Source organism: Schistocerca cancellata, chromosome 5 (genome assembly GCF_023864275.1).
Source record: "Schistocerca cancellata isolate TAMUIC-IGC-003103 chromosome 5, iqSchCanc2.1, whole genome shotgun sequence".
Lineage (NCBI taxonomy): Eukaryota > Metazoa > Arthropoda > Insecta > Orthoptera > Acrididae > Schistocerca > Schistocerca cancellata.
Window position 1 is genome coordinate 613156538 of NC_064630.1, and position 25741 is coordinate 613182278.

A 25741-nucleotide genomic window follows, 5' to 3' on the forward strand; every position below is an offset into this window, starting at 1 on the left:
GACAAAAATAGGGGTAAGCTACACGGAGTGACGGCTAATATAGAATATATAGAAGAGCCAGGAGGGAATAATAAGAGTCGACTACCAAGAACGGAGTGCTCGGATTAAAACGGGTGTAAGACTGAGCTGAAGTCTTTTGCCCCTAATGTTCAATCTGTACATCGAAGAAGCCATGATGGAAACAAAAGAAAGATTTACGAGTGAAATTAAAATTCAAGGGGAGAGGTTATCAATGATACGATTCGCTGATGACATTGCTACCTTGAGTGACAGGGAAGAAGAATTACATGATCTGCTGAACGGAATGGACAGTCTAATGAGTACAGTATATGGACTGAGATTAAATCGAAGAAAGACTAATGTAACGAGAAGCAGCAGAAATGAGAGCAGCGAGAAAGTTAACATCAGGAATGATGGTCACGAAGTCTATGAAGTTAAGGAACTCTGCTACCTAGGCAGCAAAATATCCAGTGACGGACGGAGCAAGGACATCAAACGCAGACTAGCACTCGCAAAAAGGCATTTCTGTCAAAGAGAAGTCTCCAGAATGACATTTTTCACTCTGCAGTGGAGTGTGCGCTGATATGAAACTTTCCTGGCAGATTAAAACTGTGTGCCGGACCGAGACTCGAACTCGGGACCCTTGCCATTCACGGGCAAGTGCTCTACCATCTTTTTTTAAATGTTAATCTCATTTTGTTCGTTTTCGTTCGTTGTATCTGCTCTGGGCGGACGTCGCAAGACACCCGTTTCGGTTCGTCGTTGATCCATTAACTCAGTTTTTTTTACTGCAGAGGACAGCTAATCCACTGACCGAACACGTTGAGTTACCGTGCCGGCACCATATGAGTTACCCAATCACGACTCACGCTCATCCTCACAGCTTTACTTCCGTCAGTACCTCGCCTCCTACCTTCCAAACTTTACAGAACTTCTCCTCCGCGGGATAACTTCTGTAAAGTTTGGAAGGTAGGAGACGAGGTACTGGCGGAAGTACAGCTGTGAGGATGAGCGTGAGTTGTGCTTGGGTAGCTCAGATGGTAGAGAACTTGCCCGCGAAAGGCGAAGGTCCCGAGTTCGCGTCTTGGTCCGGCACACAGTTTTAATATATTAATTTCCTCGGAGATTTCTTGGGGAAATTGTGTGCACTCTCAACAATATTCTTAGCATAGGAAAGGACGATCCGACTGATCTACAATGTCAGTTCTTGAACTTCGTGTAGACTGTCTTTCAGGTGTCTCAGAATTATCTCCAGCCTTGTATATATGCACAATCACTGTGTAGGCTTCCAGCAGAATTGAAAAAAAGAAGAAGAGTGATAAACATCGTCTTGAAATCTAGGTTGGAGCGTTTGCTTGTGACAGCTCCTAAGCTGTTCAGTATTTGCACTACGTGTCACTTGTTCGTGTAGTCTCACTAGATTTCTTTCGTTTGCTGGTAATTCTTTAGATTACAAATTTTCTAAGCAACTTTCTATAAACTATGAAATTAATTGTTCTATGATCAAACAGCTTTTGCTTCTGTGGGCACATGACGGCTTGCAAATAAATTAATTAAAACTGGAATTTATTATTTGTTTTCCCCGTTTTAATAGTGAACGCTACATTCTAGATGTGCTGCAGCAGCGGGTGGAGAGCATATCGTTTGTTTGCGAGAGGATATGCGTTCTGTATAATAGTGCACCATCCCAATTTGATATTAGTGTCGGAGAATAGCTTAATGACAGGTAGTAGCCTAGTTGTAGGACTGCAATGGGAGGTACTGCTGCACGACCAGCGTAATCGCTGTATCTCTCGTCTATATTTTCGTTTCCCATGAGATTACACGAAGTCAACAGAAAATGAACGAACTGCTACCTAATCATACAGTAGACAACAGGCATTTTGTGGGGCCTTGTGATGTATGTAATGACATTGGTAGAAGCTGCTTTCCACAGATGCAATGATGCTAAATTGTTGCCGTAAGATCTAAGTCATTCTTGTGAATGAGAAACAAGATACTAGTTACCGACCATTAGATCCGTATCTAAGAGTATTCAGTGTAGGGTATTCAGTGTAGGATGCTCTAAAATCTAAACAGTTTTGGCCCTAAAGTTTTTGGATACGCGATTTAGTAATGGAGCTCGTAAACCTTGTCAGAACGCACTGTGAATTAGGGCTTGGTTGGGAAATATATGAATTACGTCAACTAAAGGTAGAGGAGGGAAAAGGAAAGGGAATTTATGCGAATTCAGTGACGCCGAGAGAAAACCGGACTGGATTCTAACCCGATATCTCCTGCGTACTAGGCACTTGCGTTAACCACTGGTCCCGCCCACCCACCCCTCCCGACACAGTGTTTATTGCAATTGCCCCGATATCTCGGCACGCCCCTCTACCGACCAATATTCCCTCGTAGAACCACCTATCTGCAGTACCCGTTCTCCACGTTTACTGCTTTCAGATTCCTGTAGGCGGTCGAACGTGATTGTGTATGCGCACTGAAGGTGGTGGATTCCTCGTGCATCGAGGCGGATCAATTATATGGTGTGGTATCTACATCTACATCTACACATATACTCCGCTAGCCACAAGTCGCGCCAAAGTCGTATTTCCCTCTCTCTGTTTCACTCGCGGATCGCTCGAGTGAAAAACGACTGTCTGAACGCCTCAATACGAGCTCTAATTGCCCTTATCTTTGAATGATGATCATTGAGCAATTTTTCCGAAATAACAGATACCATACCTCCATATAAATTTGTGAATTTCGCATTTGGTGACTAGAATTATTTCATAAAAGTTCAGTTTACTGACTACCTTCAAACACATTAGAGAAGATGCAAACTCTCGACCATTAAATCGGATTCGTTGGAAGAAGGAGGAAGTTTTTCATGAGAGAGGAAATATAACAAAACTGTACAGTTGTAGTGGTATTGCTTCCGCCGTACGTCTCACGGCGACTGTGGGAGGGGAAGGGCGGTGGATGGAGGACAAGGTTAATAAGAGAGCTTAGGACGCGTACGGTAGTGTTTATCCCTCGCCCCTTGTGTTTGGTACTGGAAGGATGAGGTTGGTATCGGTACAAAGTACACTCTGATAATTATAGTGAAACTTACTGACATGTGAGGACTGCAATAACTGGGTTTCGAACTCACGTTTTTCGCGTTCAGTGCTCTTCCTCGCAGAATCGAGGCTCTGAAGAAGGGTCGAGTCTTGCGGTAAATAGTTCCAGAGTTAGAATTGTCCGCTAAAGATCTGGAAACAATTCAAGAGAAAATTGCATAAAAGTTCACACCCCGCGATAGACGGGATGATCATTCTGCCATAGATGTGTCTGAATAAAAACCATTCGACATTCGATCAAAAGCCGCTCCGGTCCCAGGTTCGAATCCTGCCTCGGGCATGAATGCGTGTGATATCCTTAGGTTAGTTAGGTTTAAGTAATTCCAAGTTCTAGGCGACCGATGACCTCAGAAGTTTAGTGCTCAGAGCCATTCTTCTAAATATCTGTGGAGGAGTGGCAGCTCGTTCTTCCTCAGAAGAAGAAACAAGATAAAGTATGGAGTCGTGGATGCTGGCGTCTGGACGTTCTAACTCAACCGGAATGGTGTTCCGATGGGGTCAGGACAGAACTGTGGGCATGTCAGTCCATTTCAGGAACATCATTGTCGACAAATCAATGCCTCACAGATACTGCATAACCAGAGGGTGGAGTATCGAGCTGATTGCGAGACAATCATTGCGTCCGAGCAGTTCCTCTACTCTACGCAAAACACACTGCTGTAAAATGTGCTCATATCTTTCCACATTTAACATTTTCTCAAGCGAAGTAAAGGAATGACAACTTAATCAAGAAAAACACCATCACACCTTAACACAACTTCCTCACTACTTCCCCACTGGCACAGCGCGTGACAGTAGGTGTCGTTCACCAGGCATACCTAAACCGTTCCATCAGTTTGTTACAGGGTACAGCGTGATTCACCACTCCACATTACTCGTTTTCAATCATTTACTGTCCACCGGCGTCACTCTTTACACCTCAAGCGTCCTTTTACGGAGGACTACACAAGTGCTTGAGTTACAATGAGCTTTCCTACCTTTGTAACCCCTCTTTTTAACTCATTACGCAATAACTGCTAGCTGAACTGCTAGCAGCACTTTGAAACTCACTCCACTAATTTGGTAAAGTTTCTTACAACCATCCTCTGCAACACCAGAACGGTCCCTGGTCTTATTGTAGCTGTTGTTGTTACTTTGCGTTTCCACTCAACAATCACATCACCAACAGCCGACTTGGGCAGCTTTAGGAGGGCCGAAATGTCCCTGATAGATATGAAACTCGGGTGACTTCCAATGACTAGACTACGTTCGAAGGCACTCAACTCTGCTGACCGCTGCTGTTACGTCTTCTGTCCTGACAACGGAATACCCCCAGTTTCCTTTTACGTTGGCGCGCCCGCCTCTCTTGAGGCAGTTCCGCAAGCGGAACATACAGTGTAGGTGGATCTACGTATCCTTATTTACACTATGGCATGTCCATTAAATAATTTCCTACCAGTGGTACTAATACGCGGTATCAGATTCATGGTTTCTTGATATTTCCTTCATTGCGCCTGTCTTGTATAGTTTAAAGACGTAGTGGTCACCTGAAGATATCGTTGCCTATGTTTAGTAACTGCACATCGGTTGCCAAATAGACAGTGCAATTTCTTGTTATACAAAGCAGAGCACTATAGAGGAACGAATTTGTACCTGCATGCCTTAAATTTATTTGTATGTGGTGCATGTGCGTATGTTCTTTGTAATTTAATAATGTATCGTCACAAATGTGATAATTACCGAACTATCAGTTTAATAAGTCACGGCTGCAAAATACTAACATGAATTCTTTACAGACGAATGGAAAAACTCGTAGAAGCCGACCTCAGGGAGGATCAGTTTGGATTCCGTAGAAATGTTGGAACACGTGAGGAAATACTGACCCAACGACTTATCTTAGAAGAAAGATTAAGGAAAGGCAATCCTACGTTTCTAGCATTTGTAGATTTAGAGAAAGCTTTTGACTATGTTGACTGGAATACTCTCTCTCAAATTCTAAAGGTGGCAGGGGTAAAATACAGGGAGCGAAAGGCTATTTACAATTTGTACAGAAACCAGATGGCAGTTATAAGAGTCGAAGGGAATGAAAGGGGAGCAGTCGTTGAGAAGGGAGTAAGACAGAGTTGTAGCGTATCCCCAACGTTACTCACCCTGTATATTAAGCAAGCAGTGAAGGAAACAAAAGAAAAATTTGGAGTAGGAATTAAATCCATGGAGAAGAAATGAAAACTTTGAGGTTTAACGATGACATTCTAATTCTACCAGAGACAGTAAAGGACTTGCAAGAGCAGTTGAACGGAATGCATTGTGTCATGAAAGGAGGATATAAGATGAACATCGACAAAAGCAAAACGAGGATAATGGAATGTAGTAGAATTAAATAGGGTGAGGCTGAGGGAATTAGATTAGGAAATGATGCACTTAAAGTAGTGGATGAGTTTTGACATGTGGAGAGCAAAATAACTGCTGATGGTCGAAGTAGAGAGGATATAAAATGTAGACTGGCAATGGCAAGGAAAGCGTCCCTGAAGAACAGAAATTTGTTAACATCTGGTATAGATTTAATTGTCCAGAAGTCTTTTCTGAAAGTATTTGTAAGCCGGCCGCGGTGGCTGAGCGGTTCTAGGCTCTTCAGTTCGGAACCGGGTAACTGTTACGGTCGCAGGTTGGAATCCTGCCTCGGGCATGGATGTGTGTGATGCCCTTACGTTATTTAGTTTTAAGTAGTTCTAAGTTCTAGGGGACTGATGACCTCAGATGTTAAGTCCCATAGTGCGCAGAGCCATTTCAACTATTTGGAAGTATTTGTATGGAGTGTAGCCGTGTATGCAAGTGAAACATGGACGATAAATACTTTAGACAAGAAGAGAATAGAAGCTTTCGAAATGTGGTGCAACAGAAGAATGCTGTAGCTTAGAAGGGTAGATCACATAACTAATGAGGAGGTACTGAATAGAATTGGGGAGAAGAGAAATTTGTGGCACAACTTGACTAGAAGAAGGGATCGGTTGGCAGAACATGTTCTGTGGCATCGAGGGATCACCAATTTAGTATTGGATGGCAGCGTGGAGGGTAAAAATCTTAGAGGGGTGTAACACGTCCGTATTTTATGTATCCCGCTCGATCGGGATCTAATAGCAGCCCAAATGAATAATTAAATAATGTGACCGTGTACCTAATGGGACTGGCAATCGGAATGGGCTGCTACGGAGTTGCTACATTCCACTTTGTCCTTCTCAAATGCTGTAATAATGAAATGTCTGGTGACAAGAATAACGCCAACACAGCTTCACTAATCAAGACCTATATTCGTCTCAAGAACACAAGAAAAAGGAGACAGCCACTGCCTTCGTCATACACTTTTAATAACGGCTAATCTCAGCACAGGCTTCTTCGTTATTCATATTCGTCACACGCTGATACAATCACTGCAATCCAACACTGCAATCCAACACTGCAAATCCAAAATAATGCCGGCGCGGTAGACGCGAAATCAAAATAACGGCACAGAAATAACACTGATCACTCTCGTAATTATACTAACACAAAGGGGTTAAACCGCGGCGATGGCCACTCCCTTTGTCGGTAAACCTTGCATCACAACAACCGCTGGCTTCCGCACAGCTCGGCCCGCCACACGGGAACTACACACACAACTCTCCACTCGCTCTCGCAACACGACTCACTAATCGATAGTTTGCCCTGTCGACCTGTGCCGAGTGCAAATTTATAGTCAGGGCCTACGGACCCCTTACAGGGGGACCAAGAGATGAATACAACAAGCAGATTCAGAAGGATGTAGGTTGCAGTAGTTACTGGGAGATGAAGAACCTTGCACAGGATAGAGTAGCATGGAGAGCTGTGTCAAACCAGTCTCAGGACTGAAGACCACAACAACAACAATCCCCATAGTTTTGGAAATGACAACCAGACAGTTGCTTAGTAGAGACGGAGAGGTGCATGTTTCGTGTCCAGAATGGCAGCAGCTCACAGCGGAGAGCGGCTCGTGCTGGAAGCGCGTGCCAGAGATGTGCATGGCGTGCCGCCTCTCACAGACACATCGTTTCGCTGTAATGGCTAATAGTTCCTTCTTCATTACCAGTTCAGTTGGCAGCCGCACGCAACAGGCCAGGTGTTGCTCGCGCTGCGCTGCATGTTTCGTGACAGCGGCACCTCGATGGGCACCATTCCAGAGGAAACTGTACCCTGTGTTATCTGTAAGTTTTCACTTTCCAATCAGGCAACGGAGTCTTGCATTGCGTTTCACGTATCCACCTGAGATCTCCTTACGCATTTCCCCTCGAGAGCGACATTTCCTACTCTGTGAGTCAAAGGAAAACACTATTAACACATATCTATTACATTCTGCGCAGTTGCTAGCCCGTTCATCACATTTCTGGATCGTCAGCACTTGTCAAATATCGCAAATTGTTCGTACAGAGCATACAATGATGTATCTCAGAAACTGCTTTAGCTAATGAACCCTTATGTAAAACTAATCGTGGATAAACTTTTGGACTGCTTCTGTACCACCTTTTCTGTGCAAATTGTTGACAGCCTGTTATTTTGCTCAGTGTATCACCGCTATTGGGCGTGCGTAACTTGCTATAATCAGGAACCTTTCAGAAGTAAAAGCGATTGTTTGTGGGTTAGGAGAACGGAGAAGGTTCTTTTCTTTTCGTCCAAATACATTAAGCGGATTTGCCGAGTGGATGGAGCTTGGGGAGGCACGGGAGGCTATGGCTGTTAAGGTTCAACTGCCCGAGGCTTATATATAATACGAGTAATTGTTATATAAAGAATTTATACTGTGAGAAGAGAGGGAAAATGCTGCTTATCTGTTATAGTTTCCTGTTGTTTTAATAAACTATGATTATTAGTTTCTGATCATCAGGTCACGTTCTTACTTGCTCTTCCTTACAGTGATCGATATGATTGCTTCTACGTGATTTACTTAGTGACTGATGGTTCACTTACCGATGATATAACAGGAATTTCTAATGGATAATACAAATAAAATCTAATTTACGAAGTAAAAATTTGCCGTAAAATCAGGGCTTTACAGTTGTTTGTAGTCAGTAACCTCCGTCTTCCTTTAATAACCCCTATTTAGGTCTATAGCTTTAGTATGTAATCACTAGTCATTGGCTGGAGAGAGTTTCTGTGTCAATTTATTTCCTTGGCTTCGGAATATTTCGCGGTGACATCCATACAAAGATTTCGATGTTCAAATCCCGTCGCTTTTCAGTTGAGAGTCGACTTTTCGGAGGTATTCACCAGCTGGTTACGGAGATTATGCCATCTACTTCGTCGAAGTAGTCCTATACATAAAGTATACATTGTTCCCATCAGTCTGTCAGCTCCTGACGTACAAAAGGCTCAATGTCTTAAAAAACTCTAGTTTTAATTCAAACGTGAACTGGATTTAACACAGATAAAATTTTGTAGAGTTTGTTTTCATATTTCGTCTGTTTTCTTCTCGTATGTTTGGTGATGATGATTGATGTGTGTGAGAGGGAGAGACGTACTATCGTGTCATGTAATGCTTAACTTGTTTACCCTCTTTTCCTATTATCATTTAGTTGTTCACGTTCGTAATGGATAACACCAAAGCTAAACATGATTGTCCGAAATTAGAATTTGTTATATGTATATTCATAGCTGACTTGCACTCGCAAATAGATGATGTAGGTTTTCGTTTATTGCAGCGAATAAAATTCTACGTAATTTATTTATCAGCACAAATGGATTAACTAACGTTGTAGAGTCTCTTCAGCCCTTGTACTGACTTCTGACTAAAGCGTCGATTTCAGGCCGAATCCCTCTTAATGGGACGACCGTGCGCACGTAATCATAGTTAACTTACGCGTTCCGTATACACATTGTGAAGTTGTAAGGTAACTGATTTAACATGAGTGAATAACATCTTATCACGGCTAGGGAAACACGACGTTCGTTATTAACAATGAAGATTACATTATTTCGACTAAAGTAATAATCCACATTTGTAGCGACGATATTTGAAGACGCGCGTGTAGAAAAGTGATTAGGGCCGGCCGGAGTGGCCGAGCGGTTCTAGGCACTACAGTCTGGAACCGCGAGACGGCTACGGTCGCAGGTTCGAATCCTGCCTCGGGCATGGATGTGTGTGATGTCCTTAGGTTAGTCAGGTTTAAGTAGTTCTAAATTCTAGGGGAGTGATAACCTCAGAAGTTAAGTCCCATAGTGCTCAGAGCCATTTGAACCAAACGTGATTAGGTGCAGTTATAATTTTGAGGCATATGTTTGCGATATCAGTGTTCTTATATTATAACCAGCAGCTAAAACGGGCCCACTAATGCATAAAAACCGTGAGCTTGTAGGAGTGTGTAAGCCGTAGATACACAGCACGTGTCAAGCCGGCTATCGACTTCGTAAACAAGTTATCAAATACACTCAGACATAAATTAGGCTTCACACGTACAGTGGTTGGAGGAAAATATAGGAACACCGCGAGAAATGCATACTTGAACATATATGCACGTGCCAGTCATCCAGGCAGATTGCCCTGCCGTATTTGACCGTAAACGGCACATGCGCAATGTCTTAAATGCGGCGCACGTGTTAGTCGTGTTCAGTTGTTGAGTGCATTACGTCGGATCAGTGATTCACTGCTTGTAACAGGAAAATATGTACGCCAAAGCCATAAAACATGGACTATAAATGAATATAATTTTGTCGGATGAGTCTTGTTGCACACGGTTTCCAACTTAGACTTTACTTCCTAAGAGTGTAACGCAGAGGCGGTTCGATGACGACATAGGTGGCCATAACGTGTCATTCCGTGGACTCCGTGGCTGCATTGCAAGGTCGTCTTACTGCCAAGAATTATGTGAGCATTTTGCCTGATAAAGTCGATCCCATGGTACAGTGTTTGTTCCCTAACGGTGATACTGTGTTGCAACACGGCAGGGCCCCTGTTCACACTATAGTCTGCAGTGATACTGACCATTTGTGGTCTACTTTGGAGAAACGATTGCGTGATAGCTACCCGTTTCCATTGTCGTTACCTTAAATGGCCGCTATTTTGCAGGAAGAATGGTATATTGTTCAGGACCCGTATGAATCCATTCTGAGACGACTGGAAGCTGTTTCCAATGCCAGTGGGTTTTCTGCACCATGTTAGTCGTAATAATGTGCTGTGTTTTTGGTGTTTCCAATTTTTGTCCACTCCAAGTATCATACCAGAACTAAATTAAAAATAGTTTTTATCTCCCATTTATGACCAAAGTTTTCGTGTGATTTTCCTTCACTGTAAAGCAAATGTCGGGGTTGCAAATACTCTCCCAAATGTTCCCAGTTAGGACTCTCTACGTCCCACTACGTGCTCTTGGCTGAAAAGTCCCTCACTCTGCAACTTTTTTACCGCTCAAATAGCCTTTTCGTTCTTTACTTTGTAGAGTATGAATGCTATTAAAAAAGAAAATAAAATAAACAGTTATTGATGTTGCTGAGCAACAGTCATACAATAATTTTTAAATGAACACGCCGCCATTTGACTGTATTTTTGTTTATTTAATTACGACTAGGATTTCGGACTTTTATGCCATTTTCAAGTGACTGCGTTTATGCCACTATCTTATTTTGCAAGAAATCAAGCTCATAATTGGCCATGAATTAAGAAAATTATCGTTCCACACAAAATGCAGGATGTAATATCATCAGTTTCTAAAAAGATCGTTAACTAATAGTTAATTAATAAAAAAGTAAAACTGTTTTTATTAGATTCACTATGTGATCAACAGTATCCGTAAACCCTCAAAAACATACCTTTTTCATATTAGATGCGTTGTGCTGCCACTTACTGCCAGGTACTCCATATCAGCGATCTCAGAATTCAGACATCGTGAGAGAGCAGATTGGGGCGCTCCGCGGTACTCACGGACTTCGAACGTGGCCAGGTGATTGGGTGTCACTTGTGACATACGTCTGTACCCAACATTCCTACAGTCCTAAACATCCCTAGGTCCACGTTTCCGATGTGATAGTGAAATGGAATCTTGAAGGGACACGTTGAGCACAAAAGCGTACAGGCAGACCTCGTCTATTGCCTGACACAGACCGCCGACAGTTGAAGAGGGTCATAATGTGTTCAAATGGTTCAAATGGCTCTGAGCACTATGGGACTTAACATCTGTGGTCATCAGTCCCCTAGAACTTAGAACTACGTAAACCTAACTAACCTAAGGACATCACACACATACATGCCCGAGGCAGGATTCGAACCTGCGACCGTAGCAGTCGCGCGGTTCCGGACTGAGCGCCTAGAACCGCTAGACCACCGCGGCCGGCTAATAATGTGTAATAGGCAGACATCTATCCAGACCATCACACAAGAATTCCAAACTGCATCAGGATCCACTACAAGTACTATGACAGCTAGGCGGGGAGTGAGAAACCTTGGATTTCATGGTCGAGCGGCTGCTCATAAGCCACACATCACGCCGGTAATTGCCAAACGAAGCCTCGTTTGGTGTAAGGAGCGTAAACATTGGACGATTGAACAGTGGAAAAACGTTGTGAGGAGTGACGAACCACGGTACACAATGTGGTGATCCGATGCCAGGGCGTGGGTGTCGCGAATGCCCGGTGAATGTCATCTGTCAGCGAGTGTAGTGCCAACAGTAAAATTCGGAGGCGTTGGTGTTATGGTGCGGTCATGTTTTTCGTGGAGGGAGCTTGCACCCCTTGTTGGTTTACGTGGCACTATCACAGTTTTAACGCCTTGATGTTTTAACGCCTTCTTGCTCCCCACTGTTGAAGAGCAATTCGGGAAGGCGATTGCATCGTTCTACACGATCGAGCACCTGTTCATAATGCACTGCCTGTGGCGGAGTGGTTACACGACAGTAACACCCCCTAATGGAATAGCCTGCACAGAGTCCTGACCTGAATCCCACAGAATACCTCTGGGATGTTTTGGAACGCCGAATTCGTGCCAGGCCTCACCGGCTGACATCGATACATTACCTCAGAGCAGCAATCCGTGAAGATTGGGCTGCCATTCCCCAAGAAATCTTCCAGCATCTGACTGAACGTATGCCTACGACAGTGGAAGCTGTCATCAAGGCTAAGGCTGGGCCAACACCGTATTGAATTCTAGCATTACCGCTGGAGGGTGCCAAGAACTTGTAAATCATTTTCAGCCAGGTGTCCGGATACTTCTGATCCCATAATGACGTGCTCCTACAATTATCTGCTGATCTTTTTACAAAATGACGATTTTACATCTGACATTTCGTGGGGAGCGAATGTTTTTTCCTAATTTGTGTCCAATTTTTAACTTGACGTCCTGCAAAATATGTTAATGACGTAAACTCAATCACTTGAAAATGGAAAAAAAGCCGAGACCTGGGTCATAAATAAGTAAACAACAATACCGTCAAATGGCGGTGGGTCTACTTAAAACAAATAATGTGAGTATGCAACAATAATTTGTTAAACACGTTTAATTTTTGGCGGTCATGACGTTATGTGCACCGTATATTAATACACTCCTGGAAATGGAAAAAAGAACACATTGACACCGGTGTGTCAGACCCACCATACTTGCTCCGGACAATGCGAGAGGGCTGTACAAGCAATGATCACACGCACGGCACAGCGGACACACCAGGAACCGCGGTGTTGGCCGTCGAATGGCGCTAGCTGCGCAGCATTTGTGCACCGCCGCCGTCAGTGTCAGCCAGTTTGCCGTGGCATACTGAGCTCCATCGCAGTCTTTAACACTGGTAGCATGCCGCGACAGCGTGGACGTGAACCGTATGTGCAGTTGACGGACTTTGAGCGAGGGCGTATAGTGGGCATGCGGGAGGCCGGGTGGACGTACCGCCGAATTGCTCAACACGTGGGGCGTGAGGTCTCCACAGTACATCGATATTGTCGCCAGTGGTCGGCGGAAGGTGCACGTGCCCGTCGACCTGGGACCGGACCGCGGCGACGCACGGATGCACGCCAAGACCGTAGGATCCTACGCAGTGCCGTAGGGGACCGCACCGCCAGTTCCCAGCAAATTAGGGACACTGTTGCTCCTGGGGTATCGGCGAGGACCATTCGCAACCGTCTCCATGAAGCTGGGCTACGGTCCCGCACACCGTTAGGCCGTCTTCCGCTCACGCCCCAACATCGTGCAGCCCGCCTCCAGTGGTGTCGCGACAGGCGTGAATGGAGGGACGAATGGAGACGTGTCGTCTTCAGCGATGAGAGTCGCTTCTGCCTTGGTGCCAATGATGGTCGTATGCGTGTTTGGCGCCGTGCAGGTGAGCGCCACAATCAGGACTGCATACGACCGAGGCACACAGGGCCAACACCCCGCATCATGGTGTGGGGAGCGATCTCCTACACTGGCCGTACACCACTGGTGATCGTCGAGGGGACACTGAATAGTGCACGGTACATCCAAACCGTCATCGAACCCATCGTTCTACCATTCCTAGACCGGCAAGGGAACTTGCTGTTCCAACAGGACAATGCACGTCCGAATGTATCCCGTGCCACCCAACGTGCTCTAGAAGGTGTAAGTCAACTACCCTGGCCAGCAAGATCTCCGGATCTGTCCCCCATTGAGCATGTTTGGGACTGGATGAAGCGTCGTCTCACGCGGTCTGCACATCCAGCACAAACGCTGGTCCAACTGAGGCGCCAGGTGGAAATGGCATGGCAAGCCGTTCCACAGGACTACATCCAGCATCTCTACGATGTCTCCATGGGAGAAGAGCAGCCTGCATTGCTGAGAAAGGTGGATATACACTGTACTAGTGCCGACATTGTGCATGCTCTGTTGCCTGTGTCTATGTGCCTGTGGTTCTGTCAGTGTGATCATGTGATGTATCTGACCCCAGGAATGTGTCAATAAAGTTTCCCCTTCCTGGGACAATGAATTCATGGTGTTCTTATTTAAATTCCAGGAGTGTATATGTAGATAGTGAAATCGAGAAGTGTAATGCGAGATTCAATAAAAGAATGAACAAAGAACGTACAAATAATTTTGTAACAGAAATTATCGCGTAACCTTCGCTATATTAAATATATGGTGGAATTATGGTACTTTGTAAAAGTCTCCACAAAAACAAAAGGGCACTCACGCCTGGGTAGCTGGAAATGACAGGTGATAAAGCGCTCCTTTCTGAAAAGTCGTTAAGAAATAATTTACGGGGAACGACCTTGCCATTAGTCGTCTTTGACTCCAGCAGCTCCCTGCTTAATTTCAAGGTGGTTGCAAAGCCTCTAAATAAAGAATTTGTATTTAATTTTTGTTTTCTCTTAAATGAAAGTAATGAAAATATACCGAGAAGATTAATTTAAGAACGGCGTAAAATAACTGAATCGCATTTAGTTGTTTATAAAATCGAATACTGTGTGACAGACTCTTACGAGGATGTCTTATTTTCATATTGCGTAATATGTTGAGACTTGTCAGCAACTGAGAAACTGACACTGGTTGTCACACTGGTTGTGACACTGGTCCAGACAGATGTCACTAAGTTTGTTACCATTCTGTACGTTGTGGGCTTCAGCTTCGATGTTTTTGTTCGTCTCTTTCGTTTGAGTGGATAACGGGTGATAAGAGTGCTTTTAACGATGCTCTAAGTCGCTCCACATGCTTATCTCACAGTATTCAGTATATTTTGACAACCAAAGTACCTAATCTAAGATTAAGATGTGATCATCTCAGATTTGGGTAGGTTTAATACTAAAGCTGAATACACTTTCACGTCTACGTGTTAACAGACTTTTTGTGTTCTACGATAGGCAAATTCTTACGTTACCCACGACATTTGCCTGAAATAATTGTGCGTGCCAGATTCACTCTAAACTCAGTCGTCTCCATCAGTGTGCAGCTATAACAAACTGCAAGTTGTTCTTAGAGTAAAACTTTTGTGAAAATCCCTCCCCTCTGAAATTCGGTCAACAGTTATTAACTGTTGAATAGCCGAATCATTCTCTATTTACACCAGTCACAGCGTTCAACAATATCTATAATATGGGCAACACAGAACAAAAAATTATTCGCTTAATATGTTCCATAACAATAAATTACAATTAATTATTCTCAGAAAGCATTCAGTAGCATGAAGACCGGCCGGAGTAGCCGAGCGGTTGTAGGCGCTACAGTCTGGAACCACGCAACCGCTACGGTCGCAGGTTCGAATCCTGCCTCGGGAATGGATGTGTCTGATGTCCTTAGGTTTAAATAGTTTTAAGTTCTAGGGGACTGATGACCTCAGAAGTTAAGTCCCATAGTGCTAAGAGCCATTTGAACCATTTTTAGTAGCGTGAATAGAGGCAATCGCTGCGAAAGTATGATTGACGTTTCTTCCTGAATGGTCCATACTACCACCTTTAGATGTACGTTCCTTCCCTCTGTGTGCTCATCCGTCTTTCCTATCGAAATATTTTAAAACAACGGTATGATTGAGATCTGAATCAGCGTACGCATGTGGATTGAGAGACAAAAAGACAGTCTTGTTTCCATCGACCACGAAGGTAGTGGTACTGCGTGGGCTCTTCTTGCACTTTCCATGATTCTGTTGATTGGACGATTTTGTGTGATGTCTCGTATCGATGACCATTTGTAGTCTGTATGCTGTCTAGCGTACTTTGGTGTAATATCCTATCAGCATAGCATTCAGCTTAGTATATGTGAATTCTTTGTAACAAAGACTAAGTCTTTGTTCAGAGCGAGAGACTTTGTTCCACATTCAAGGAGCAAGATCGGCCTTTCATTAATTCACTCATGAATATAGATCATAGTTCACGTTACTACCGGGATTAGAAATTATGTCAGGTTCCATTTGCTCTAATTTTGATGATTTTTTTAAAAATCTTATGGGACTTAACTGCTAAAGTCATCAATCCCTACGCTTACACACTACTTAACCTAAATTATCCTAAGGAGAAACACACACACACCCATACCCGAGGGAGGACTCGAACCTCCGCCGGGACCAATTTTGATGATCTGTGGTAGTTGTGTTCCATGTGATCCCTCGCAGGACAGCTGCAATTTCATTGATAAGCTATCGTGATGGTTTTCTCGAATAACAATAATTAATCCAATTTCTGTGTAATTATTCCTCATCCCAAAGCCACTTATAATTTATCATGGTCTCCTGATCATGTCTCATGAGCTCATTTACTTTTTATTTAATGTAATAACTGACGTGAGCACACACAACGGAATACGTTCAACCATCACTGGAATCATTATTTAGGCAAGCTTTCATCGACTTTCTTGGCATACATATTACAGCAGGTATAAGGTAGGACCGAGCTGCTCAGAACTTCGAGACACGTGCTTGAGTGTCACTATTGTGATTGCCTTTTTCAAGAAGATGTGGATTCTACATCTCCATTGCATGCACCCTCTCTACAAGACCGGATGCACTGTACTTTCAGGTTGAGTTATTAAATTTAGGTGTATTGGGCGTAATTTTGTATTACTTAAACAAATCTTCAGGATCCGCAACATTCATTATCGCGCTGTGGAGGTCTTTCCTATCTCCGAACATCTTATAAGGGAAGGCAAATCTTGTCAATATCTACTAGCTGGTCAAAATTTTGAGTGCGAAGGAGTTTAATTTACAGGCCATCGATAGAGAAGTTATATCAGTTTCGTGCTCGGAATAAATTTAAAAAGGAATAGCAGGCTTTCAAGCCTTATGAGACTTTCTCTAAAAACATCCAATTTTTTAGTCGCTTCCAGTGATGAGTTGTAATTGAAAATTAAATAAAGTGTTCTGCTGGGCACAATGTCCTCAACCGAGTGAAATACGTGATCACAATTTCTGCGGCATTCTTTGTAACAAGAATCTCTTTTAAAAGCCTATAAGGAGATGAACGGCATCCACCTGTCCGCCCTCACCGACAATCTCGACGAATTCCTAAACAAACAGAGGAATCGCAGTTTTGCACGCTTCCTAATCCAAACGCACATAAAAAGATGCACTGATAAGATTCACGAATCAGCGTTACATTTGGGATGAACAGAAACTTATAACCATTATGAATGAAATGCTGCAAGAAGCAAACCAGCACAGATCGAGGTGGAATTATTAGCCCAGCTGAAAAAAAATTTTTTTTTCTGTTTCAGAACATCCGCGTAGCGCTGCTGACATACCCTTACCATTGCTGTGCATTCCAGTTCCCTGGGACTCATGACCCTGCTGCTCATCACAGACATGAGGTAAATACAAGTCATTATCTGTGACGTATTACTTGCAAGATCATTTGTGATACACTAGGTCAAGCAAAACTAACTAAAAGTGGAAGATAAATAATTAGAAAAATACTGTATGTAGTCTGACGCTGTTATCATGATCTTACATAGAAAAACGTAGGATGTGTTTTGTAAGTACTGAAAACCTCCGTTGTTTTTCAAAGGCAGATAGCACTACAGTATCCATCAGCGTGTTCTCCGCTGCTGTATTGTAGAGTTTAGCGAATTGAGTGAATTAAGTTGTACTAGGAATAGTATGTAAATTAGTTTAGCAGAGGTTAGAACACAACTACAAATACTGAAAATTCTGACTGTCATCAGTCATGACAGTTATCACCCGATAAGTCTCTGGTAGGTATACGGAACTAAAACAGAAATTTGCTCTGGTTGACAGGAGAAACGAAGCACTCAGAGGAAGTGGATGAAACGAAATGAAACTTCGCGGGTTGAGAGGAGAGGGTACTTGATGTTGCTGTAACAATTACAATATCGAGTCACCTTGTAATATTGTAACTTTAATTTGGTATGCTGAATTGTAATATTGTTACTTTAATTTTGGTATACTGAAATCGGAGCTAATAGACAATGAAAGTGGGTTAAAAGCCGTGATCTGTCTGGGGACGTTAACCGTGGATTACTGGGCAACTGTTTCATCAGATATTTAGTCTAGGTTTACCAAGCAGACTAACATTAATGATAATCTTTTAATAGTCATACAAAACCGGTAATATATATATATAAAGGATAATTTAAATAAAAAGAAAGAAATCAGTTTATATTTGGAAATTTATTTTAAGATTGTTCATTGAAATTTCAGCGTATTATACGTGAGTTATAACTGAGCTGGTGCCTTATTTACGATTAAAAAAAAAATGTGAGATTGTAATTTTACGGAACACATAAAATATGGACCCAAGATTGGGATACTGGATACAACACTGCATTCATAAAATAACACACGAAGAACATTGAAACATAAGCAAGAAGAAATTAATCACAACCAACAGATTCAGTTTTTACCCAAAGAAATTACGTTCATACCACAATCCTGTCCGTCATGTAATTACCACACACTGGTAAACTAAATTCATATTAACTCTTTGTGAAATCTTCGCAAAAAGAATAGCTGAGGGCTACTTTGATGATTACACCACATGCTTCACGTGGTCAACTTGGTTTACACAAAGCGTACAACTCCACAATAATTTTGATAATTAAAATAAATTAGATCGAAAAGCAATTGACAAAAGAAAAACCTTGAACTGGTTACTAACGTCTTACTATTAACCTGATGGGTCAAACAGTTATATAAGCACGTGGTAGTGGTCTCGCAAAGTACACCCCACGTGAGCTGAACATAAAGAAAAGTTGCTATATTGAAAATATAGTCAAGACGAGACGTTATAATCACACAAACATTCGCATTTAAGATTGATGAACTTAGAGTTCCTGATCAACACGTGGTTCCACTTTACTCACAAAGTAGTAACAAAGCAACTACCGCAAAATAATCTGAATTTAACACGAGAATTACACTCCGCTGCAGTTTAAGATAGCATTAGATATTTTAGAGCTAAACCTGAAATCAAGGTGATTAAATTTTCAGTTAGGCTGAACTTAAGAAATCCATTGTCCTACGGACTTAACAGACACGCGCTTAGCCGGAGATCTTACCACTTCAGACGCTCGCCACTGCCACACTGCAACTGCCCTACTGCCGAGCGTACTTCCTGAGGGTGGCTCACAAAGACCAACGGAAGTGGCCAGAGGGGCAGCTTCCTATACCAACATGACAACGGACGGACAGGACCATACTAAGGATAGAAACCTCTTTGCTTTTAGGAAGCGTAGCTACCTGTTCCGACGTTGGTCCTACTGTTCTCTAGCAGACAGCCTTGTCTGCTACCCTCAAGCATGCAACTAGAAATACATATGCTCATTCATCCTCTCACACAAAAGGGAAGGGGGATGACAGTATCTTATCATATACAGTATATAAAAGAAAACGGATGTAGGTTCCGTATGAGACTGTGTGACATGAATTACATATAAGAATTACATATAAACTGTGCTTTAAAGTGTAGTAGTGTGACAGATCGTTCTTGTTTATGTGTAAAAGTAACACGTTCCACTGCTCAGTCTCCTCCCAGATAGCCAGAAACGCCACAGTACATTTAGAAGAGGAATTTATTCCATAAATGACAACAGATTTAAGAAATTAAACATGAAAGGAATCCAACAGAGACCTTTCATAACCCCAACGCTCCGGGAAAAGACTGTGCAGGGAATTTTCTGGCCATGCTAGGACATTCCCAAGCAGGCTTCTCACACTCTACTTAAACCAAAAGTGTAAAAAAAAAAGGCAAAAGGACACCAGCTACTTGCTAAAACACAATAATTTCAACACATCTTTAGAATCTACCAATTTCAAACAGAAAAAAAAGAACACAATCTGTGACACCTATTTAAAAGGTAGTGTAGACCTAATTCGGTCAGCAAGTAAAAACAATGGCCCCTGTGTCATTAATATGAAAACAATTTCTGGTTGTTACCCTTATGGAGTTCACCAGTATTTTCTCATTGCAAGAGCCAACTGATCACAGGAAAATTTATGACTGTTTATTAACAAGCAAAATTTATGAAAATAGCAAAGGTGCCACAGCAATTAAAAAAAGAACATCAAATAACATCGGTATTAAAAAGCAGAACATAACAATGCACAATCTGCAAAAGCAACAAAATGATAAGAGAAAAAACATGTTTTACAAAGTGGTTATCGCAAAAAAATTCTATATCTTATAAAACTAATAATTTGTAGAATTAAAATAACTATGTGGCACTCATTTAATCACTCTACTATATTTCAATTAGCTAGCAAACAATGAGCACTGTCATTATACTGAAACTACAATAATTATGTGATTGTTACCCTTAAGGGGTTCCTCACAGTAAATATGCCCCATGCAAAGGCTAATCGATTACAGTTCAATGAGAATAAAAAGCTATCTGACTGATAAATGAAGCAATGCCACAGCAATGAATTTACGAAACAAATCTAATACATCACACAAAAACAAACATTGATAAATAAAACAGTACAATAGTCAACATCTAAAACAACAAAAAAAACACCTATAAATAAAACACCTGCAAAATACAAGAGTCAAAGTCTAAAAAAGATAAATAGAACACCTGCAAAATACAAGAGTCAGTCTAATAAACACCAATAAATCGAACTCCTGCAAAACACACGAGTCAGAGTTTCTCTGACAGAAACACACGTATATGCACTGGACTAAGAACCGTATAATCACTGTTCACTGACACACTCAGTACTTCCACTGTTCTGAGGCACAATATAGGGGAAAGAGGGGGGGTTCGTCGCCGCAGCTGTCAGTAGGGATTTTTTTGTCCATCTGTTGCGTGCGATCCCGCCATCTCTGCCCTCTCATGAAGTTTCTCCCGTGTCACATCATCTCGATTTGGTTCCATGTTTGTGTTGTCAAATTGGTGCGGTATCCTCGTTTGACACGCCAGGTTGATATTCCTGGGCAAGGATGACACTTAATGGCTCTTCTTTTGTGCCACCCTTAGCGACCAGAGAACATCGAACCATGATTTACTGTCGCTTGACAGTGGGCATCCGTCAGGAGATGTTGATAGGCGTCATTGAAGTCTGCCAGTTACTCTGGACAGTATGTGTCAAAAGGCTCCACGCCCCTTGTGTTGTTACATTCTTGGGTTATCCTCAATTGGCTCGCCGGTTTGATATTCCTGGGCAAGGATGACACTTAATGGCTCTTCTTTTGTGCCACCCTTAGCGACCAGAGAACATCGAACCATGATTTACTGTCGCTTGACAGTAGGCATCCATCAGGAAATGTCGATAGGCGTCGTTGACGTCTGCAAGTTTCTCTGGGCAGTACCTGTCAAAAGGCTCCACGCCCCTTGTGTTGTTTCACCGCGGCCGTCTCGTCACGGTCGCGTGCGTGTGGTGCGTTGCCAGCAGATGGATTTCCGCGCGGCGGACCGCTCGCCCATCTCAGGTCATCGCCTCAAGGAAGGGTCGCCCGGGGCGGCCGCCCATTAGCTCCAGGTACAAGGGAAAGTGTTTGCCGCGTACCTTCTTTTGTTGTCGGCCGCGCTCCCAAAGTGGCCTGGCTGACAGCGTGTCCTGCTGGGAAACCCGCCAGTTTACAACTAGTCCGGCTGCTCCCGCTGTCTCTTAAGAGTTTTGCCGGTTCGGTTTCACGTTCTCAACTGCATTCACAGAAATTTTTCATCATCCTTATGTGATTACACAATGTCATACATAATACCACTTAGTATTGTCTTTCACAATTTTTAAGAACAAAGTGAGACTTAATATTTTTTTTTAAATAAAAAAAATTAGATGAATCGACAATATAAAATAAAATTTAAATGACTTGACAATGTAAAAAAAATAAAAGTGAAATGACTTGACAGTATAAAAATAAAAATTTAAATGAACTGACAATATAATATTTAAATCCACATCACTAATGTGGTTCACTTACGTTTTAATAAATCAAATGCTATTTATTAATTCACTAAAATGAATAGGATTATGCCTTGTGCAAGTATAGGTCAGGACAGCATAGGGTTCACATGTTATTTACACACACATACATGCACACCTGTTGTCTATTCTACAAACTAACTACCCATAAACATGCATTACTCAATATTCTACTTCTATCCACTACTAGTTAAGCCAATAAGCTACTTCAATGCTATTTCAACACCGTGTATATACCACTACAACATTGTTCTAATTCGTCCTCTTCTTGACGCTCGCGGCATACGTCTTGTCACATGATAAATATGGAGAACTTTCCTTAAACATACACATTCAAAAGAACAATGGTTATTTACACGCCAAAACATTTATACCAGTTCGCACACCTGAAAAGAGACTCGCAATTATACATTTATCATACTCATATATTCACACATAAAACAGTAAGTAAATTTCACCTAAAATTACGTTATCACAACAATTAATCATGCAGATGACTCTGAGAAGGTTAAAAATCTTTGCATTATACAGGTTATATTACATTTTCTTACCCATTTTGCTGCGATTTCGTTCCTTCTTTACGTTACCTTTCGCTTCCAAATCAGTTATTTCGCCTGTGGTGGTTATTCTGGATTCATTTCTCATGTATGGCAAAATTGTGGTCACCTCTATTCTGTAAAACAGTATCATCTTAACATATTGAACTTACAACAGACACAAAAGATCCGAATCCTCCTGTAGTTTAAATGACAAATGTTTTCCTTTATCCTTATTACCTTAAACCAAGCTTTCCTTCGTTCCCATAATCAAAATTATTTAATCATCCTCTACCTTCAAGAGGGAAATTTCCTCAGTACAAATCATATAGGCTGCAGTGCATCCCACACCAGCGAAAACAGTAAGCTGTAATGCTCACAGCATCAGCAAAACACATAAACGTCGCTTTTCTAGGACAAGTATTAACGCAGAATAATTTTTTAGGCTTTGGCTCAACATCAATCAAGACTACAAAAAGGATCCATATTTCCGTTCCATTCTCCATTTGCTGAAAAGCTGCTCGTATTTGACTACCACAATAATATTTCAGAGCCACGTAAATTACACAAACCACAATTCTTCTTTCACCTTGAAGGGAATCAATATACTTACGAAATCCACAGACAGCACTTTACGTACTCAGCTATAAAGAACAAAAAAGACATATATCATCAATATTAATATATCATCGCATATTGGAAGCCAATGGTTCAACCATCGTATTATCGCATCCTGTTTTCAAGATTCCAAACTTACTCATTCCTTTCTCAGAGTTCTCCTATCTTAAAATATTCATACAGCACGCATACTATAGTAAGAGATCCTCATTTATACTGACAGATATAGAATAGTAATAGATAGATAGTAGCACTGAAAGCAGAAAATCGGAAACAAGGCTACTAACAGCTGGGGACCTGGGTTTGCCAGACCCATAATACCCACAGATAGGATATTCCCCTGAGTTTATGCACTAATTCAGCAACGATCTTGCTTCTCTCAGGAGCGACTCCATTCAATTTACACACAAAAAAAACATAAACAGCATTTTACTCGTTCACAAGGAAACCTTTTATCTTCACGTTTGAATCAAACTAAATCCTAATTGCACAAGAAAAAAAAATTAAAACATCACTTCAATCCATCACATAGAAACATCTTTATCACTATTTTTACCAACATATTATTCAAAATGCATTTATCACAAATGTGAACTAATCAATTGTTTCTCTTCACCGTCCTCTCTATAAACCCTATGTACTCATTTGCCATGTCGCTCATTTGTTCCTATTGGGCGCCTTCTGCGCTGATCGTTTGTCATTGCCGGTTTTGTCTATTTCTATTTGCTGGATTATGTCTTGGGTTAGCCGGCCGAATTTCAACATCATGAGGTGCTCCGCCTACAGTCCTATTCCCACCGTATTCATCGTAGTATCGATTCTGGTTGCCGTACCTGTAGCGTTCACGATCTTGTCTACGTCCTCGATCATTTCCGTTGTTCCACCTGTGTTCGCGACTGTCACCCTAGTTTCTATACGGCCGGTCCCGATTATTGTTCCGTTCGCGTCGCGACGACCAATCACGCCGTTGATTATTAATACGGCCAGGACTGCGATCGCGCTGCTGTGCCCCATAATAACTTTGTGCCTGATTAGGCGGGCATTCTCCTGTATTGTATTCCAACTCTTGGAGAAGCGTCTTGAACGTTTCCACGTCCTCTTTGCATCGTCCCGCCAGAATGACGTGCCGCAAGTGCATCGGCAATTTGGTGATGCATATCCTAATTAGTTCCGCAGGCCCGTATGGGTCGTATAAAAATTGATTTGCCTGCAGCATGTGGTCGAATAGGCGTGCAGGGCTGCCGAAACCAGACTGGTTCAAATTTGGCAGCATAATTATGCCATGTTTGACCCTATCTTGTGCCGCTTCCGACCAATAGGCGGACAGAAAGGCTTGTCGAAACTCCCGAGTGGAGTTGCAGTGACGCGCTGCCGACCTCATGCGAATCGCCGGTTCGCCTTCCAAATAGCCACACATATATGCTATCTTATGTGAACTTGCCCAGTCGGGAGGAAGACAGAACTCAAATTGCTCGAGCCATGCTCGTGGATGTATTCCTTTTTGCGAATTTCGGAATATCTCAAACTTTCTCACCGTAAGGAAATGTTTGAAATCAAATCCCCGCATTTCCTCCTGGCGAGGCCCTTGCATGTTTCTATTATTCTCATGTCTGCCCCTCAAATTACATTCTTCCCTGTCGTCAAAATCTCCCTCGTGGCCGGAGTCCCTCTCTGCACTGTTCGTACGGCTATTTGTAGTGCTATTGGCGAGTTCGGAATTACACGCCATGCGGTTTTCTAGATGCGCCACGCGTTCTTGTAATTCGCCTGTTACAGCTTTGTGTTGTCTGTTCACTTCAAACTGTCCCTTCTGAAATCTAAGAAGCGAACGCACTTCTTCGGTCTCTGCGGCCGCTACCGGTGTAGTATTGTTCTCGCTTTCCGTCAGCTTCATCCTGCCTACAGTGTCCGCTAATGCCGCAATCTTATCATCAATTTGTCTCTTGTCCTCCGCCCCAGTCTGCTTCAATTGTTCTATTTGCTGTTCCAACGCGTGGATCGCTAAACTGTTGTCTGCTATTGTGTTGCTAACGGACGTGGGACAATGCGTTTACGCCTCTTGAACCCTCGAGAGTAACTGCTGGTGTTCCCTTTGGCATTCTTCCCTCAGCTCTTGGAAATTCCTAAGTAGCCGTTCTTCGCTTTCTTTAGATTCGGTATCGCCCCTCCGCTTGCTCTGTTCTAAAGCTTGCAGACGATCATCGATTTGTTCAAATGTACGGCCTAATTCTTTCATAATATCACTTTTTATCTCACTTGCCAGATTGTTTATTCTTTGTGAGATATCATCGGACACTCTCTGCATCGACTTGTCGACTTTATTTGTCTGCTGGATTAGTTTTTCGTCTATTTGTTCGCCTAGCTCCCGGATCGATTTTTCAGATTTATGCGTCATTTGTTCGCCTAGCTCGCTGATCGATTTTTCGGATGATTCTTTTTGTTCTCGGAACGATTTTTCTGATGATTCTTTTTGTTCTCGGAACGATTTTTCAAATGATTCTTTATTTTGTTGCAATAAGGCTTTCATGAGTTCTGCCAAATCAATTTGGTTAGTTGGAGGCAAATTAATTTGTGGCTCTGATGTGAGCCCGTTCGTCCTGTCTTGCATTTCGTCTGAAGTATTCCCCATTGCATTTTCGGAACCGCCCGACGCGTTAACATTCGAAATTAAATTATCCCCGTGGTCCATGTTGGTTAGGTTGTCGAACCG

General features: G+C 42.5%; 1 protein-coding gene across 1 annotated transcript in view; it reads left to right on the forward strand.

Annotated features, from left to right (window-relative positions):
- Nucleotides 1-25741, forward strand: part of LOC126188718 (lutropin-choriogonadotropic hormone receptor-like) — a 379983-nt gene that overhangs the window by 264430 nt on the left and 89812 nt on the right. Inside the window, exon 9 of the mRNA XM_049930326.1 lies at nt 17212-17304. Coding sequence (XP_049786283.1) covers nt 17212-17304 — 93 coding nt within the window. The remainder of the gene's footprint in view (nt 1-17211; nt 17305-25741) is intronic.